Here is a 20,774-nt window from a genome sequence, read left to right as displayed (position 1 = left end):
TATGCAAAAAGTGTACAGCATATGAATTACTTCGTTTTTTGCAACGCGGATAAGAACGGCCCAAAAAGTAGATTCGTAGCGAACCGCGTAATGCGAGCGCAGTGAAACAATGTGCCTTTTCAAGAGCATGAACCCGGAAATCTTGTGTCGGCGAGCATAGTTACTGAGCGAGTTCCACATGGTCGTGGCACTGACCCCTGCAACGCAGCTCCCCTTGGTATATGACTTGCATGTACAAAGAAAAAGTTTTGGGGTTGCCACGTACGTTTCCACCCCACTGCGTTCTTTCCCCAGCATTCTTATGTTATGGCAGCCAGTGCATAATGAAAAAAGAGTAGCGAATACGAAGACAGATGGTTGTGATGCGCGTCCATGGTATACCTCTGTTAAGCAGCAGATTATCAAACTTCCGACGTGACTGCGGCTACTTGCGCCATAAAATACCAGCTCGCTAACCATTTTTACAATTGGTTCTTTCGACATTCTTGCATAATGAAGTGCATACTCCTTATATATATATATACCAAACAATAATACTAACTGGCATGTACTGCTTCACAAAAGTGAGAAGACCTAATTTATTTGGAATTTGTAAAGTTTTTATTATAAAACTTGCTCCAATAATATAACTTATTCAAGCGTTTTATAATAAAAACTTTACAAATTCCAAATAAATTAGGTCTTCTCACTTTTGTGAAGCAGTACATGCCAGTTAGTATTATTGTTTGGTAGGTTTAGTGTTAAACAATTTGAGCATTTTATAGTTTTACTATGTGAATCTGTATACTTGACTGTGTAAAATTAATATATACATTTTATTCTTCGACAAGAGACGGATAGGAATTTCGTTTTCTGTAAAATAATTCAAGTAAAATTTCTATAAAATATATTATTTTTTGACTGTTTTAAACTGCACCTACACATTTCTGTGATAAATGCATATAGTTTGTATTCTAGTTGTCAACGTTAAGATTTTATGTTCTAAGTTACGTTTTTTTTTGGAAAAAGTTTGATAAAATTATTAGCAAGATCGCACAACTTATTCGAATATTTCATCGCATTTGTTGTAGTTCATTTTCATAATAAAGAACAAGTAGCCGTTAATTTAAGTATGTTTACTTGTTAGTTACTGTAGTGAAAATTCTACATGTATCTAACATATTTCATATTTAATTTGTATTAATAATATTATTGAACTATTGTTAGTTCAATAATATTTCTTTCATTAGTAAATCGTATTAATATTTTTTCATACCATTATATTTATTGTTTTCAAACCGATAAACTGAAGCAGCAACCACCTTGTCACTTTCCAGAGATGACACTAAAAGATCGACGCAGCGAAACAAACAACCTGAATCGGAATAAGCGTGCCGTTACGAAATACGTTATTTATGACCGGCCAATAAGACGTTTGCGGATCCGAGGGAAGAACGACGATAAAAATCCGGACAATGCATATGCAGGTCAAGAGAGCGGGAAGAAAGATTCGGAAACAAAATTTGTCCAAACAGTTCTGCCATATAACACATTTCTGGGCGGGCTGACACCGCGGCAGTTTCGAAGTGACGAAAAGGGAGCAGGGGATCCCGAAGAGAAAACAGTCGGCTGAAAAGAGTGGGAAAGAGAGGGAGGAGAATTTGGTCGGATGGAGAGGGGATCAGAGTACAGTCCCGTGTCCCCCGCGTCATGAATCATGCATTCTCATCCCCTAGGAACGAACTGGAGCGCTCTGCGGTAGCGCGATCCGTCCAACAAATAAACAATGTTATTTGTTCTCTGGGCTCTCGACCCATTCGCAGTCGTCCAAAAGACTTCGTGAGGACGGTACAGAAGGTCGAGCTCTGGAATTCCACATTTTCGCAAACCAAAATGTTGGGTAGTACAAGCAGCGGGGGGAAACGATGTCCTCTTTTCCCTTGCTACCCTATTTCTATCCCTTTCTCATCTACCTTCTTTGTTTTTCGGTCTTATTTTGACTCCTGCCGTTCCGCGTCACCGTTTCTCACCCGACACTTTTATTTTATGACAATCTGTCTTGTCAACGCCGGAAGAAACTTTCCCAGCGAACGATGGTAATGTTTCACCGTGACCGATGAGACAACATAGGCCGAATTTCATTCAAATAAGCATGTTTCTCTCTCTCTCTCTCTCTCGCTCTCTGCGTGTGTGTGTTCCTTGATCCTGCGAGCACCATTTGGGCGATATTAACTTCCGTTTCTACAGTTACAAATACGTGTTTTAACGATACTAGGATGTTCTGTAAGAATAGGTCGCCTAAGTGCTAATGCCAAATATGTTTTTTCAAACTATCATAAATTTCTGAATTCGTGTTAACATCAGCTATGCTGTGCAAGGCAAACGAATTTCTACCAGCATGTTAAACATATCAGTGGTCGTACATATTTTTGAGAAACATTTTTACTATGTATATAGCACGTTTTAATCTTTTCTGCACTATATTCCTACGTTGGGACTATGTTACATTTTCTTAATATCAATATGAAACCAGAAAGGATCTTTACATTTGATGTAGAGTTAAGAGTGTTTCTAGGGAATAGAATTTGCAGGTCATTTATGTCCTACATTTAAGATCTACAATTTTTAATGCTTTTCATTCAAAGCTAATTCAATTGCAAAAGATTTTTTTTTTATTTTAATTTTATACGATTCATTGCATTTAATTCACGTGACATTTAGCCTATTAGCTTATACAACACTTACGTTTTCAATATTACAGAACTTAGTAGTGTAAAAATTGCTTCGAAAAATGAGCGATCTTCAATCGTATCGTACAGTCGTCATCCGAGTGTGAAGGATTAAAGATGATTTTGTTTTCGACATTCCTGTTAATTAAACGTGAAATAGAGTAATGTAATGAATTACAGGGTAATTGTGATGAATAGTAAAACAAACATTTACGATGAATTGAACGCTTTAATATCGTATACTAAATCTGTAGAAGTTATTTACTGTCAATATTGATTGAATTAAACAAAGTAATGTAATTATTACTGGAACATTTTCTTCGAGCGTCCATAAAATGTGTAAGGTTTAAATCCTATATATCGATTTTGACGAACCACGTTAATATAATTATTAAGTGAAACTATTTCCTAAGTGTCTTACTAATTTCCCCGTTTTTCTTTCTGTTGCAGATGAACCGTCCTATTCAAGTGAAGCCGGCGGACAGTGAAAACCGCGGAGGTGAGAACAGGCGATCGTACCAGTAGCAATATATCTCATCATCAAATCTCGTTAATAAGATTAAATTTTAACTCGACCAAATCGATGTAGAATTCACTTTTAATTTATCTTGTGTATAAAAGAACGATTTCCATGACGGACATACAATCGATACTTAAAAAATTATATAATACACATTGTAAACGATTATTACTAAAATTTCGGTCTCTAGATTTTGCAAAGTAAGAATAAAGATCAAATCAATGATCGAAAGTGCGTGTCTCGAAGTTACAACGTCGTAAATTAACGTTTCACGAATTTTCATTAATTCAGCGTCGAATATTTTCACCGTTCGAATGAAAATCAATTTATCTTCTACCATTAAAAACATTTTCGTGTTTCTAAAATTATTTAACAACACCAACGGTTTTACTTCGAAAGGGTCCGAGCGTGCAACAAAGGATGCGCAATTGATGGAAAGATCCAATAAAATATAACGAAGAATATTTTTATCGTTTGAATTCAATGTCGATTCATCTTCTATTATTAAAAACATTTTCGTGGTTCTAAAATTATTAACAACTTCAATGAATTTACTTCGAAAGGCTCCGAGCGTGCAACAAAGGATGCGCTATTGATGGAAAGATTCAATAAAATATAGCGGATTTAATGGCGAGCTATGAAATATTTTTATTGAATGGGAAAGCATTCACTGTAACATACAGTAATACCCGTTGACAACCCATACGTAACTTTCAATCGAACAAACACAAAAAAGCACGCCTCGATAAAATTTCGTTTCTGTACAATGCCCGCGCCGTTTCGGAGTTGTGTACTATTCATTAATTTCGTGTGAATGAAAATCTACCGATATTTCTGCGATCTTACCGCTTTTGCGCGGACCGAGCGTTATAAAACTCACGTACGACAAATGATTCAAACGAATTGAAAAATGGGATAATAGTTGACCATGTCTCAAGCTTACATGTGTTCAATATAAAATCAATAGAACTATAAAAACTCACGAGATGCTAGTTAAATCCATCGTAGAACAAATTATTAAATAATTTCCATTTTATTGCTTCAATACAACAATCAACATCGCGCAAGACAAATGAATTGAAAAATGAGGTAACAGTTGACCACGTCTCAGACATACACTTGTTTATTATAAAATGTAATAGAATTAGAACAACTCGTGAAATACTATTCATATCCATTCTATAACAAATTATTATATACTTCTCATTTTATTTATTCGATACAGCAGCGACATCGTGAAACATTTCTATTTCGAAAACAATGTTAAATTCGATACTAATGGCATCTTTAAATATCTGAAAAGTCTCTAAAATTTTACTGAGATGTAAGAATGTCGAAGGGATGGACACAAATCGAAAATATAAAGACTGGATTAAATCCAAAAACAAGTAACGTAGAGTAACTGAAGAAAGAAGAATCAGTGGTTGAAATGCGATAGTCCCCAGAAACTAAGGAATTTATTCAGGTTCTCTTTGCTTGTGCTCTTTCGCGCAAACGTGAAAATGATCGCTGCGTAGAAGTCGGAAGCGAAATAGTGATTTTGTGCGATCAATTGAGTTTGATCCATCTATGGTGTTCAAGGAGGAGCACCGAAGAAGGAGAAAAGCGGGTTACGGGGCGGAGCAAGAGAAATGGATGAGGGAGGCCGTAATTCATATGCTAATCTAGCGTAGATGCCATTGTAATCTCCGGTCGGCTGTCTCAGTGTGACCCCACAAAGCCTCAGTTTGACGTAACTATAGGACGAGCGATCTAAAGCTGAACACTGTCACAGCGGCTGCTTCCACTGTTTCAGACCGCATACCTATGCGCATACATATATTTTTATGACAGACCCTGTTCAAAAGACTTCTGAACCCAGCGGAAATAACATTATTTCATTTAATAAATAAATGTATTCCACACAGAAAATTCATAGAAATTCATCGAATTTCATAGATATTTCTCAGATATTTCATTGATACTTCATTGAATATTAATAATATTACATTATTTTTGTAAGATGTGAAAAATCAATGTTTAGTACAGAGTACATTCAATCATCATGCATTAGTTTTCATTTTCATTACATAATAATTGGAATTTTGACTAGTGATACGAAAATATCAAAATGAAAATTAGTACATAATTTGCAGCCAATACTAAATAAATGATAAACAGTTAAATACTATAATAAGTAACTACAAATATTGAAGTATACGATGAAATTAATAAAATTACCCTGAAATCATGTATAAGGGATGAGTGTTAGACTTTGAAGGATAAAATATTTGACACTTTGTTTGAATAGTGCGAGGCTCGGAGTTTAAGGACTAAGAAAAATCAGTCTGAAACTTAGCAGAGTGATAAGAAGGGATTGATAGGAGTAATCACGAGTGGGGTGTAAGATTTTTAGACCGAGAGAAGAGGGTAGCTTAAATTATACTGCACACAGATAGAAATACTAAGGGACTATGGTTTCACTAACAGAACGATGAAACAATTTCGTTGTAGACATGAAAGATTTGTTTTGAAAATGTCAAAAGAAATTTTTAACATGATTGACTTATCTTTGCTGTAGAAAGTGGTGAATCAGTATCGAAACCTTACGACATTGTTCATAACTAGACTGCAGATTATTATACGCATTAAAATACGAAATAAAAATTATCCACGTTAATCGTATGATACAAAATGTACGTGGACATTTACTTCGTTTCCAATTCATTTTAATCGGTAGAAGGTAATTCGACACTGTTTTTCAATTTTCCAAATGCTTTTTACAGATTTTTGTCATAAGTCCATAAAATCCGTAGTCTGTTTGTAACAACTCGATCGATAAACAAAGCGAATGTCTAGTACTTCGGCGCCATATATTGCGTCGAATCGAAAGTTTCGCAACCGCCGAACGAAAAAAGCGGAGAACAAACATCTCCAGCAGTTTGTCACGCCTTTCAGGCCCAAGCACGGTTGATTGTCTCGCGAAAGCTACCGGAATTAAGTGTACAACGACGGAAACAGATTTGAGAAATACGTATCTCGCGCGGAAGTTGCTCAAGCTCAAGGGTGGTGGAAGTTCCTGCGAGTGGATAAGGGTGGCTGCTATGCCGGAGCCAGTTGAGCAAGTAGATAAGTTTCGATCCCTCGGCGAGTCACCTTGCCTCCGCCGCCATCACTCGCCCTACCATGTTCGAGCAGATAAACGTATCCTGGGATATCGAGATTCTCGAAGGTTGCCTTCATTGCTGGCAACTTTGAGTTGGTCGACGTGGCACGAACTGCTCCGGGTCCGAAGCTATTGCGAGAAATCCTTGAGGATTATGAGAGAACGACGTGCTTCTTCGTAGACGGGGACGATGTCGTCAATAGAACGGCGCGGTATAAAGTTACGTATGGGTCAGAAATTACGACGTATTTAACGGCCCTGCCGTCGTTAAGCACGCAAGAATTCGCGCAGAAGCAGGCGTGTCGGTGAAATCTCGCGATCATTCGACCCGATACATTTCCACGAGCATTGACGATCGAAAATGAGAGAAGCTAACACGTTTTTATAACACTATAGGAAACTCAGCGCGTCCCTCGTGTTCTGCTCAAATGCCGAGTCCACTTATGCATCTTTCTGCATCAAAGTTAAGACTCAAGAACTTGATAGTTTATTCAAAAATTTCCGCAAGGCCTGATAACACTGTCATCTCGCGTCTTCCGTGATTACTACGAGAATAAATGTATAATTTATGATAAGATCCGTTGAGACTTCATCGGTCTCCACGGGGATACACGATCATCGAGTGCTCGTTGTTCCGTTGTTCGCAGAATCGCGACGCTTCCCAGCGACAGTCCCCGAGAAGAAATTAAACGGAGCCGGCCGGCTTCATCCATTAGGAACTATTAAACGGACGCCGAGACTAGCGAACGTTATAAGAACGCGACGCCTTCCATTTCCATGTGTTTCCAGATATTACCCCATTCACCGTTTTAATCGAATTAACGAAGTAATCGCAGGGTGTGAACAAAAACCAATCCGAAAGCGGAACAAAAGGAGCCGGCGAGGCAGGCCGCCTCGGTCAAAAGAAAAGGAAATACGGCGTCAAACAGAATGTTCGCTTTGTTCTCGGTGTCCAGTTAGAAGATAATTTCCCAAGGGTTAATTCCTTCCTTGATTTCTCGGGGACCCTGACCGGGAAAAGGAACGCGAAGGGCACGTTAACACTTAGCTCGAGCGACAAAGGTCCAATTCCTGGTCCCTACGGTGTCCTGGCACGACAATGGGAACGAACGCTCGATGAAAAGTACTCGGGGCTTAAGGAAGGAGAATTCCCTGTCAAAGAATAGCAGAAGGAAGTGTGAGGAAGGTGAAGGACGGAGGAAAAGGTTGGGGCGGCGGTAGTGGAGGAGGAGGAGGAGGAGGGGGTTTGAGAAAGAGCAGGGTGGACGAAGGGGTAAGAATCCGTGGAGAACGGGGATGCAACGAGGCTGCAAGTCAGGCGAGAATCTAATTTCCCGAGACAAATCCTTAAATGTGCCCTGGAGCCTAGCTGGAAGGCGCGAGTCAAGCCACCGGCTGGAATGAGCTCGCGTCTAGCACCCGCGACGACGACCTTTAACTCGGTTCGCCAATTTTGCATCTCCATAACCTCGCGAAGACGCGTCATTAAGTTCATTCACGTGGGGAATGCGGTGAATCGAAAGCACGAACCGTGGCCGCGTTATCCGAGGAATGTAAAATTGTGATAAAACGGTTACGCCCGATTGAAATCCTCAGCGACCCCAAGCGGCGGGAACTTTCGAACTCTCTTTCGATTAACGAAGCCGTCGCCGCGCCGTCTCGCGTACCCGAAATTTTATCGAACGGCCGCCTGCCGACTGTCTCTGCGAGCAGGTGTGTCGACGAGAAAGAGAACAAGGAAATCGCAAACAGATTTCTGGATGCGAAATCGGATCCCGAGGATCGTTAAGGTTTAAAACCCTTCGAGAGAGAGAGGCAACGGAAATACGGTGCGCCGTGTTTAGTCAGACTAAGAGGGACATAGTTGTTCAGACTCCTGCGGGGAGGGCATGTCTTGTCTTGTCTTGAAGAGATACATATAGTCAACGACGACAACGAATGATGTAATTTGGGCCCAATAGCATTTCTTTGTTTCTGTTCTGTATTCCAGAGTGCATGATGGACGACGGGAGCACCAGTGCCATCTTCTGGAAGTAGGAGGCACCGGTGGCGGCCGCTGAAGGTAACTTCGACTTCCAGGAGATAGCTAGCTTCCTTACAGTACCTCTATTCTTCTTCTTCTCCGCAAATCGGCAGAAGGAGAACCTCTTTAAGAGAAAAACGAAAAAACGAATTTTTCTCTCTCATCACGCCATCACCGCTGATTCAGCCAGCACAGCTCGCCGCAAAGTTCATTTTGCTGCTCGCTAGTGTTTGACCCACGATACCCAGCATTCCTTCACGAACTTTCTTCTCCTCCCTCGACCACGGTCCAATTTCTAGACCCGTCGCGCGGCCAGTATACATATACAGGGTGTTTGTCGTTGCAGCCCATACGTTTTTTTCAGACAGTTCCGTTGATCTAATGAAAAAAGTTGCACACACGAGATTCGGCTTACAAACGGGAATAAGATCAACCCTTGCACCAACTTTCAGTTTGTCTGCAAAATTCTGTGCAAGATTTTGCCGACGAATTACGGTTGCTATAGACTTTTACTTTCTCTGAACATTACAAGTTGATTTATCGATTCGAGCTATGAAACTGTGAAATTCAAATGTAGACTTGTACAAAACCTGTTGTCCGATGTGTCGCTCTTCGGACATCTTGTTAACGATAAACCCATTTTTGACGATAAATCTTGTAGCTCGTGTATTTTTTCTGAGCAAATAGCCTCAAAATGTTTGCGCGAGTTTAAAGTGAAATTGCCGGCAGCTTTTCTTCATTAGATCATCTCGAAAGTCACGAATATCTAAAAAATTGTTTCGGCTCTGTGCATTCGAACGAAAACAGAATTCAAGATTCAGATATCGTTGAACGATTATGCCTAATACGCTAACTAAATTTTGCTCGATCACGAGACTTCGTCGACTCCAAAATTTCTTACTGTTCGATCGTGTCGAGAGTACTAACATGCACCGTGAAACATAGTTGCAGGCACGGTTTCTAGCGGAATTCATCTTCTACTGTCTGGCTTTCACAATCGATCGTGTCTTCGATTATGTTTTTTTTTTCAAAGAAAACGATTTTCGGCCGTTTGGATAAATCTTGGCAAGCATAAGCTAGCTTATGTCGATTCGATCTCGTGGAATGCGACGCGTCTTTATTGAAAACCTCTCTCCGTTTCGAATACCGTTCTGCTGTTCCCAATCCATTTCATCGGAGAACTCGAACATACAGCGTGGTACACTCTATAAGGTATTACAAACAGTGTTGTGCGTGCCCACGTGCGTGAACGTTTACCTAGTAGCCGTCAACTTGTCGTTCGTGTTTTTGCTCTATTTATTGCGCACCGGCGTTTATCACATTGTTAAAAACTCGTTACGGCGGAATGTGCGTGGACGCTCTTAGATTCCGGCGAGCTTCGGCCTTTTAGCACCCTATAAATTAACGGTGGTCGTCAGGCTGACTATTCGAACGATGCGTCGGTGCACGCCAGCAGAGGCTCGATTTCGATGGGTCCAATTATCTCAGAGCGTCTACCGGACCGTATGTTGCAGAATAGCTTCCCTTTTTGTTCCGAGGACCGAACATATCGTGCGCCTCGTAAGACATATCCCGTAATTAATCCCGATTTTCAACATTTCACCCGATCCCTTCGTATGAACAACCTCAAGCGTAAATATTATATATTTATATATGATTATATATTTATATATACATATTATACCGCTCTTTACAGCTATGACCATAAAATAGTGGCTCGCTCGTTGGATGTGTTGTCTCGTTCGTTGTCGATGTGTTTTTTTATCACCTCTGTAAATATTTTCTGATTATGATGTCAGCTACGTTTATCTTATTCTATTACTTAGATATGATTCTATATAAGAACTTTTTTCACCCCATAACCCACCCCCAACCCGAACGCCCGGTCCCGAACAGCTCTCCAACGACGACAGATCCTTCCACGCGTTCCTATTGACCACATTTTCTGTCACGTAGTCCCAGTCGATCTCGCACACCCACGACCATTTATTATCGATATTATACAGGGGTACACGTACACGCAGGATACACACTCAGTGCAGATATTTCCGAGCATTTACCGTGGCCGATTATCAGATTCTCTGGTTCGGAACAATGAATTTCTTACAATTTCGGTGAATCCAATCGTGTCCAACGAATCGTTTCACGAGACGTGAAATAGTCTTGCTCGAATAGTCTTGGAACCTTGAGAATGTGTTGTACTCGTCGTGACTGCAAAGAATTGCGTTATCAGAATAGGTAGTCTGCCTATTTTGATCTCATACAATCTTAACGGAACTCGATCTTAAATTTTAAACGAGTAGAACACGCTTTCAAAGTTCAGCGACATGTTTATTCGGCGAATGAACAATTTCGCGCAGTTAACGTTCAAAAACATGGACAAACAATTAGGCCCAACATTCTCAACTAAAATGGAAAATGCTGTTACAACCACAGACCGATTCTGTCTGTATGCAAGTGGCGTGTGACCCTTTATAAGCGATATATTGACCTCAGCACCATGCGGAACGCTTGCTGGCAATGCCGTCTACGAATTTTGCAATCATATAATTGTGACACAGATTGCGAGGTTTCAGTATAACGATGTAGAGATTTCACAGTGTAAAATGTCTCGGAAATGTAGACGACATTAAACGCCAAGACTTCCGGCCGTAGTTGAGTCGCTTGTACGCCCCATCCGATTTTTACGCGAATACCGTTTTTTCTCCATCTGTTTCTTCGGCTTGTGGCGTAGGATGTAGGATTGACATTGGTTGAATTATCTTGATTTTCTTTGTTAATCGTTACTTTACTACCTTCTAATTCCCACTGAAATATATTATCGTCACTGTCACACGTGTACGTCGTGTTATATATACAATACTGTTACCGATATTAGTATTACAAGTGATACTTTATTATTATCCTTGTCATTTTACGTCCATTTTATATATCCACAATCGGAAACGTATCGATGTATGCATACATATATACATTAACACGAGTCTAAAGTGAAAGCAAAAAAGAAAAGAAGAAAAGAATGTGCAATTGAACAAGTACGGCTGTAACTAGCAGTCGGTGTAAAAATTTCGCATTTAACATAGACATATACATATGTATATATCTATATACATTCGGAAATATGTAGATATACGTATATATGTATATTTATACCCTTACCTCCTTCCCCTTAGGATGGTGGATGCTGGTGTAACCGTGTAACTTTGTCGTTCTCGGTGTTAGCCGCAAAATCTCTTTTAATGCCTAATAAGCGCTATAAGCGAAACCCCGCCATATCTAAGGACAAAGACTAATACGGTTTTTTTTGTTTTTTTTTCTCTGTTCCCTTTATTTCAACACGCGGACGACCCGCAGACAGAAAGCTGTTCGTGGGAATGCTCAGCAAGCAACAAACCGAAGACGATGTCAGAAAGTTGTTCACTGCCTTTGGCACAATAGAGGAGTGTACCATCCTCCGAGGACCTGACGGCAGTAGCAGAGGTGAGTGACGAATACGACAGTTCTAATTCTATATTCTCATTCTATGCCGACTTACGCAGCACTTACGCCTACCTCGATACCACTTGCTTTTTAACTCTCCGTCGAATTTACTTTCACGCTAAACATACCAATGCCGGCCGAAATGACCGCTAGCATATTTTTCACTTCAAATTTGTTGAAATTATAAGCACTCTTTCACAGGAAATATCTTCATGCAAGCATACGTTGTGATAACAATTATGGGAAGTATAGTTACACACTGTTACAGCTTGATAGGTTTAGTATGATGCTCGAAATTCTTGGAGAAGCATTTTTCGTGGCATTCGTGGCACTTTTCACTTTCTGCAGTAGGGGAATTTACTAGGACTCGACATAGTCTTTGTGAATAACGTAACGTTGATGAATGACTTCTCGTTGTTTCATAGATAACGCTATTCAACAAATAATAAGAAATTTATGTTATACGCATCTAGCGTGTTGTGCCATGATGAATACTTAACTGGATATGAATTAAATATATTCGTTCTCTAATATACTGTTATAGTTGCTTTTATCCGAAATTAATGTTATGATTGTATAAAGTGTGACACATATTTAACGATGATTATGAAGTAGAATTGGTTATAACAAACATCAGAATCAATCACAATGTAAAGGAATGTGGTTTCCTTTTGTTGCGATTTGTTTCAACAAAACATGATGTTAAATTTTCAACAAACAGATACACTTTGATTATAGATATTCTCAATATTAATTTTTTGCATCGAGAAAATTAAGTTGAAGGTAGTATAACGAGGAGTAGAATTTGTGTGTAATGGCCAGACGTGCCACTTCGATTGTCATTCAATAGTATTATTTTCTGAACCTATTTGTTCTCGAAAACGGAGCGTTAAATGAAAAAAATGTTATTCCTTTTTTCGACTTGTTTTTTGATGCAAAATCATCCCCTATCTGGTTGCACCACCAATTACACGACACCCTGTATGTATTTCTAATCCTCCCACTGTTACTGTTCATACTTTTCCCAAACAATCGCTATATCGTTACATTACGTTTCGTGATCAGTATTTAATTGCAAATGCTTAAAACGAAATCACAGTTAATGAAAGATTCCGCAGTTGATCTTCTCATTTCGATACAACGTGCGACGGAATAAATTTTGTTATATTATATGCATATTTAGCAATCGTAATCTACAAGGCTTATATTTCGCACCATTCCCAAAGCGCCCTGCTGCATATTAAATAGAATCAGACACACCCCGGGGAATTTGGCTCTTAAAAGAGGAAATTTGGGGATCAACATAAGCCAACTGCGTAAAATAGATCCCAGGTTAAACCCAAACGAAGGTTGTGTCAAAGAGATCATTCGCCTCGCACGTGCTTTTAATTCGGTTAATACATTAGAATAACGACAAACCGCTTTAACGATGCAATCGAAAGCATCATTTCTACAGCACCACGAAAATGCCATACATTAGGTTCATAAGTTCGTGGGATTTTAATTTCGTCCTAAATTGCCTGCATAATAATTAGCCAACATTTATGTATCGTATGTTATTCGATAGCTTTGGTTTTCTCGTATTGTACGATTCTTTTCTTATTTTTTCCGCGTGAGTAACAAAGTCATTGATTTCTTTAAAACTATGCAGTGCCAAATTAACAAGAATAACCCATTTACGATTTAATCGTACAACAAAATACGTCAGAGATGTTCAACTTTGTTAACTCGACATTTCTTAGTTCACAAAAAATTAATACTATTTTTACCAAAGAGGTTAGTAGACATCTTATAAAATTTTAATTTTTAATTATTTCCTAAGTTCAAGCGGGCTTTTCCCAATTAATTGTTCCATTTTTCTTATCCACATTATGAAAAGAATTTGATAAAAATAGGTTAAACACTTTATTGCTAACAAGGAACGAATGAGAAAAAAATCGCATAACAGTAGAAAACCAAAGCTATCGAACGACGTACGAGACGGTAACTGTTGGCTATTTATTACGAGGAAATTTAGATCGAAATTGAAACCGCGCAAACTCATGAACCGACCCAATATATCACGAATCAATCGGAGAATTTTCTTTAGAAAGATAAAAACCGAAGGGAAACGAACCGGAAGAAGTTCAGATTTCACAGAAAAAGGGTAGCAATTTCCGTTGAAGGAACCAATAATTTCAAAAAAGATCTTCGCATGAAAATAGAGAGCCCGAGTAACGGGAAACTAATTGAGTTTTTGAGGTTGAAGGTTGTGACAAAAGCGAGGAGAGGAAACCGAGGAAACTGATTAAAGCAGAGGCAGAAATCGGGGGTAATAAGGCGCAAGAAAATGAAGGGAAAAGATGGAAAACCATGGGGGAAAAAGAGTCGGACGATTGAAGCTGCATCGCGACAAAAAGAAGGAGGGTTAAGTGGCCAAGCAGGCGTGAATGTAATTAAATTCCACCTTGAAGTAAAACTCACTTTCAACAGTTAATAAGATTTTGAACGCAGCCGGCGATGTAACATAGCACCCATCGTCTTTGATAGGTTTGCAATGCGAAAGGAACTTGGCGAAAGCATGACCGTGAACGGGGTAGGGGCTGAAAGCCAGTACTATAGGGGCAGACCCTTATGATGTCAAGGGACTCGCTCTTGTGCCTCACGGACACCGAATCTCCTCTCTCGTTCACCCACCGCCTATTCCTTTCTGCTGAACTGTAGCTTCTGTCATTGGCTCGAAGCCATTGGACTCTTTGTCGAAAATCGGGCTGATGTTGCACTCGCGTTTCAAGCACTTTAATTAAAAGCTTGCAACTGCAATCATCGTCTCCTGCGAATCGATCGCTGCTTCGAAATATTACGCTAGTTGCTCGCGAATGTCCTCGGTAGCTTCGACATTGTTGTCGTCCGCCTTTCGACGACGGAACGCAGCAGCCTAAGATTCGATCCCAGATTAAAACGTGGATTGCTTCTCGAGATCAACGAGACAAGTCTGAACTCGAGCACTTTCGAACTCGAAGAATTTGGAAATCATCGGAGATTTAATATTGCGTCGTTATGATCGTTGATGGCTGGCACCGGCAGAGCTTTTTTAGCTGTATTAAGTTTTGTTTAAACTGTATTAAGTAGCGACAGAGAACGCAAGTAACGATGTATCATTAGCAGACTGCAGATTTTTATGCAAAATACAAAATGTCTGCGTTAGTTGTGAGAAACATGAGTTGAATGTGTCGAGGTAGCCGCCACATACCCCCCTGCCAGTGATAACGATATCTGAGATGGTGGTCCTCTCCATGCTAGGTGTTTGCTATACCTCGTGGGCATCGACGCGGTCGTAAGGATGCCTGCGTAGCTCTGCTCGACTTGACCGCGTTTAATGCCCGAGGTAGTGCCAACATTACCTGATCCTGATCCCAGCTGAATCAACCTACATCTGAGCCTTAAAGCTACTATGTACAGTATTTACAATGATGTAGGTTGATCGGAAGGTTGCGTGTTCAAATCACGTCGGGGTCACCAGTTTGGCGGCGGTTCTGGTGTGGAAAAGGAAAGGAGTGGGGAGACGTTTCGTCCGGGGCCCGCTAGGATAGCCTTACCGATAGCCTTATCGAAAATTACAATTTACCCGCTGGAGTCGGTGAAGCTAAGATAATATTGCATAATATTGCTACTGATTATATCTATTATTGATAATGTTGCGTGCTTGAAATGCAAATCGTTAATGTAGATTTTAGTAGTTTGGCGGCGGTTCGTAAGGATGTGAGAAATGGTAAAGGAGTGGGGAGACGTTTCGTCCGGGGCCCGCTAGAGGACTCATCGGTAAGGCTATCCTAGCGGGCCCTTGCCTTAGACGTAAGGTTAGGACGAAGTCTCGGTGTATATATAGGGTTCGGAACGGATCGGCTACTAGCGGGAAGAGGAGCCCTCTGCTGGCAGGTCTGGAGGTAGCCGCCACAAATGAAAATATATTTCCTCTTTTGACACTAAATGTACCGAGCACTGAAAGTAAAGTGCAAGTGGTTCATTTAGACATCCCGCTATTTTCTCGTGATATATGCTAGGATGAAGAAATTTATTGAATCATTCTCTATGAAAGAATCCTCATCAACAACTTTAAAATAACAAATGTGAAACTGGTGACTTTGGCCGTCAGTAGATTTAGTATAAATAATGAACTTGAAATTCTTCAAATGACTGTACAATTTTGCATTTTATCTACTCATTGTTGTTATAAATGCATAAAATCTGCATTCTAAACATTAGCTACTAATAAATAATAAGATAAATGGCGCAAGAACAAGAATTGAGAAAATTTCAAAATACAAGCTGAATTCCTTTTGTTATTTTATCGTTGAAGCTACCTACGCTAAACATATTTAAACTCATTTAATTTTTACACTTTCAAAATGTGCATTTCGGTGTGGGTACACGTGGTCCGAACAATTGCAATTACAATACATTAAAAGTCAGTGACCGCAACGTACATACATTATAATGTGTATCAGGTCCGACGGGATTAATGAAACGGATTTATTGTAAACAAGCCTGCGGGTGATAAATTTCATTATAATTGTTCTAAAATGTCCGGTAGTATGTCTCTAAAGGATTTATCTTCTATAGGAAGCTAGCGATCGGTTATTCCGTGCAACTCTACCGTTACGTCCCTTGTCTTGGTTCCGTTCTGACGGAAACTTTCCGAACACGCTTCATCACCGCTCACCCGCTCGCACTTGAATTTCAGAACTAGCTAATCCGCGATGTAATAGAGACATCAAGGAGATCTCCCTTGTACGACTTCACCTGTATATCACTTTAGGGCTGCTGCTGCTGCCGGTAGAGTTACGCTAGTGACGTGTAGTGTTCTGAACGAGCATTATGTCGATATCATCCTCCCTAATGCATGAAATTTGGTTCGGAAATTTTTGGTCTTCGAGAACCATTCCGTCGGTTAGAAAATCGTGTGCAATATTAACAGGCTGTAAGTTGATCGAAGTAAGCAGCTGCAATTTGAAACAATAGAGAAATTGAAAGAACAGAAAGAGTATCGGTACGTTAGATTCGAGCTATTGAAATTAATAAAGAGAGGAAAACATTTCTAAACGACTTATGCTTCTTGTAATATATGCAAAAATATCTGTTACATAATGAATCGGCGGTCTAAATATTAATTAAAAGATGATATAGTGAACAAAGTTATACTTGAGGTAGGTGAAAATATAAAGTATACAAATATCTTTTTATAATGACACATGAATTGTTTGAAATATAATTAGGTGGTTCCATAGTGATCATCCTATGAAAAACCGTTTGCCATTAGAAAAGTGATCCAGTGACATTAGGATTAGAAAAGTGACCCAGTGTCAATTTTACAGGACCATAGATCAGCTTAAATTTTTCAATCTACAAGTCACAACAATTTCTGTCATTCATTTAATTCCAAAAATGATCGATCATCTTCGTCAACTATTAGCAAAATACGGCACGATTTACATAATCTATACCAAATTCCCGCGGAAGCAACAAGTGAAGCTGTTGATGCATCATACGATGGAACAAACATTGCGCGCATCTGTCTGTTGATAAACATAACTCAATACATTCAGCGTTTCACAGCTGCCGAGCGTGAAGATGCCGATGGCCATCCCTTTGAGCACAGTATATCATAACCATGAAATTTGCGTGCCATTCTAACACCATCGTGAAATGGTATTACTCTTTCGATGGTAAAGATCGTCTCTCAGATATAATCGATAAAGTGTAGTAAAAAATGCATTCATCGAAACCGTTTAGGTTATGCTTCAAATATTTTTAGCATTATTATCTTTGTCAGAAAGAAACGCACATTTTCTTCTTCGAAATTGTAAATAATTCAACAATCCAATAGAATATGAGTTGAATACTTCTTAAGCGTATAAAGAATTAATTTTCATGATATATTAGGGGGGGGGGGCGGAAAGTTATGTCGTTCGTTTATATTAAATTCAAACAGATTATTTTCCGGTCCCCCTAATAGAAACCAAAATACTACATAATAATAGAAAAAGCAACACTACTTCGAACTTCGTAGATAAAATAACGAATGAAAGCCGCAACTAACTATTAATCCCTCGCACTATACAACGAGGGAGATCTATGATAAAGAGGTCTAGGAATAAAAGCAAATGAAGACATACAAGAAACAAAAATTGTCCCGTTCTTTCAAAGAAATTATGAAGGACGAAGAAGTGCTAATTAACGCAACTGCGAAAGAAATCGAAGCCGTCCTTTTGTAGATTTTCATTTTCATACGTAATTTGACAGAAACCAGGATCAAAGAAAAGTATCTATCGCCAATTAAAAGCTAACTGATTGTACAAACAGGATAAAAATGCTATTACACCTCGTCAATTTATTCGTTTCCTTGAATTTGAATAATCTGCACGCGTTATAAACGCGTGATGATCGGCGGTCCGATTATAACACTCGCAGCTTTCGAATTCCAAGATTGACTAATTTTAACCTTCCATCGTAAACTGACAAATTTAATAGCGACGAAGCAGACACGATACTTTTCAGGTAGGCAATGCACACACGAATCTCATTATTTCCCTATAAGTACCGAGCGACGGGAGCTAATATTTCCAGTCTCCTCCCGAAGACTCCGTCAGACAACACGCCATATAATTATCATGTTTTGTAAAGTTATTTGCGATCCCGTCATTGTATTCAAATAAGTTACTTTATTGGTGGATACTAGCTAGATTGGTAGTTCGGGGAGGCGGCATAGAACGTCTCGGTAACGAGGAGTTTAAGAAAGGAATTCGTTTCCCGGATCCTTTGGGAAGACACGGTCGCCTGTCTTCGTCATCGGCGAGGCGGTTCGCATTCCTCCAATGCGATAGTAACGACAGACTCTTCGTCCAATTATTTTTCCCTCGCTTCGAAACATTTCAACGCCACTTCAACGAACGAACTCGTTCCATTCTCTCGTTTGCGTGCCAACTTTTCTTCACCTCGTCTCGTTCCGCCCCCGCCTTGGCGGCCTCTCTTTTCGATTCTCCTCGACTCCGTTTTTCGATGTGCAGAGGTCCCAACCGTGCCCGTCCCGGACAAGCAACTCGAGCCCGCATTATTTCAATTGTGCGAGCAGCAATAATTCACCGTGCTAAGAAGATTATAAAATGTTTATGAATAATGGAACGAAATATTATTCGAAGCGGGTTCAGGGGTTCCCCCCTCTCTCTCTCTCTCTCTCTTTCTCTTTTTCTTCCCCCCCTCTCTTTCTCACTCTTTCTCGCTTTCTCCATCGTACTTGAGCGCGGGAGGGTTGCACGACGAGATTCTACCAACACCAAGGCAAATAATACCGTGGACGCACCTTCGAGACGAAGAGAGGCGACCTCCGCATCCTATATCCGCTTATTATAGAACGGTGTGTTGTAAACGTTAAACGAATATTCGCGCAGCAGAACAATTTCGTGTATTAAGTTGTAACAACATTGCGCCCCTGCATTTCTGATCCTCTTTCCGTTGCCTCGGCCCTCCGACGCGCTATTCATATCTATCTGCTAGACCGTCGAGTGGCATTATATCATCTTTAAACAGCTTTCATAGACAGGGAACGTAAACAATGAGATTACGCGTTTCGTTTCTTACTTCGTCCGAACTGGTACTACTTTATTTATCAGCAACGATCCCGTTACGCGCGAGAGAGGCAACATTTTTCTCCGATAGATTCTACGGTAATAAGCTTTCCCTACTGAATGTTAAATCCTCCGAGAGATTCCCGGGCTAAGGTAAAAGTACCTATTATGGAACGCTTCTCGGGGGGTATAAGATTATCATCAATTTTGTTACAACTGGAAAGTGTTGTTTTTGAATACTTTTATTACCGTTCGGTAGATTGATGTTTCTAGATAACGTCGTGAAATTTGAAATATTTATTTTCTATGAATAAAAAATAATACGAGCACACTAGTAAAATACATAGTCGGTGTCTCTAATTCGGAACGGCATTTCAAATGAAACACGGATGCCAATTGTTCCATTTACAATACACAATACGGAACAGTATATTCTTACTTAGAAACAGCCGTATTCGAATTTGTGGTGAGTGAATTTATATTGCATTGCTACTGTTTCTAGAACGGGTCACAATTCAGCGTCGTTTCGTAGTAGGTACTTTTCTTACCTTAATTCTCATTCGCCAAGAGAATCGCAAAATTGTGAAGAGTGCTGCAGTGCGCCCGTTTCGTCAACCTTTCGGGAAAATATTTTCAATAATACTTTTCCATCGAGCTCTTTCCGTTTGATCGTGTGACATCAATACATCAGGGTGGGTCCCGTTAACGACACTCTGCTGGCAGGAAATATGACGAATCAATAATTTTCCCAGCCTAGCATTTTATGAGGGAGTATTAAAAAGGCGATATTTATCGATGATTAATCGTTCTGCTGTCACCTGCACGGGTTCGTCACTCCGCTGAATGTATCGTGCCTCAATACACATATCCCGTCTACAGTTTTTATCTCCGAAATTGACGTCGATGAAATTATTATTTTGTGTCGCCACAGAGTAGTGCCATTGCATTTTTATTCATTCTTTGCAATATCCCTTGGTCGCTGCGATTTACAAATTTGCGTTTCCTGGAGATCCTGATTTTCAGTATACAATAGAGGAATCATAGTTGTTGGAAATACAGAAACATTTGCAATTCTATCGATATGTCATTCTTGATCTGACTGTGGATCTTCATGCAAAATAAATGTTGTTTATCGATTAAAAGGAACAAGATTGGAACAAAAATCTGTTTCTTCTTTTGATGATTTTAATGAATGGTGGAGAATGTAGAAATGACCTTAAATTCTTTTGGTGTCTTCATTGCCTGGATTTTCATGTAGTCAATTTTATCATAAATGTATAAAATCCGCACTCTA

General features: G+C 39.7%; 1 protein-coding gene across 11 annotated transcripts in view; it reads left to right on the top strand.

Moving 5' to 3' along the window:
* The window catches only part of bru3 (CUGBP Elav-like family member bruno 3), a 492,049-nt gene that overhangs the window by 338,467 nt on the left and 132,808 nt on the right, over positions 1–20,774 (top strand). For 8 of the 11 annotated variants that reach the window (XM_033483524.2, XM_033483519.2, XM_076527181.1 and 5 more), the window contains exons 2-3: positions 3,159–3,207; positions 11,751–11,876. In XM_033483524.2, coding sequence (XP_033339415.1) covers positions 3,159–3,207; positions 11,751–11,876 — 175 coding nt within the window. Of the gene's footprint in view, positions 1–3,158; positions 3,208–8,363; positions 8,436–11,750; positions 11,877–20,774 lie in introns of those variants that run through there. The other 3 variants (XM_033483530.2, XM_033483529.2, XM_033483528.2) reach the window with 2 other exon arrangements.

Source organism: Megalopta genalis, chromosome 17 (genome assembly GCF_051020955.1).
Source record: "Megalopta genalis isolate 19385.01 chromosome 17, iyMegGena1_principal, whole genome shotgun sequence".
Lineage (NCBI taxonomy): Eukaryota > Metazoa > Arthropoda > Insecta > Hymenoptera > Halictidae > Megalopta > Megalopta genalis.
Note: the sequence above shows the minus strand (reverse complement) of the source record. Positions and strands in the feature narration are given on the sequence as shown.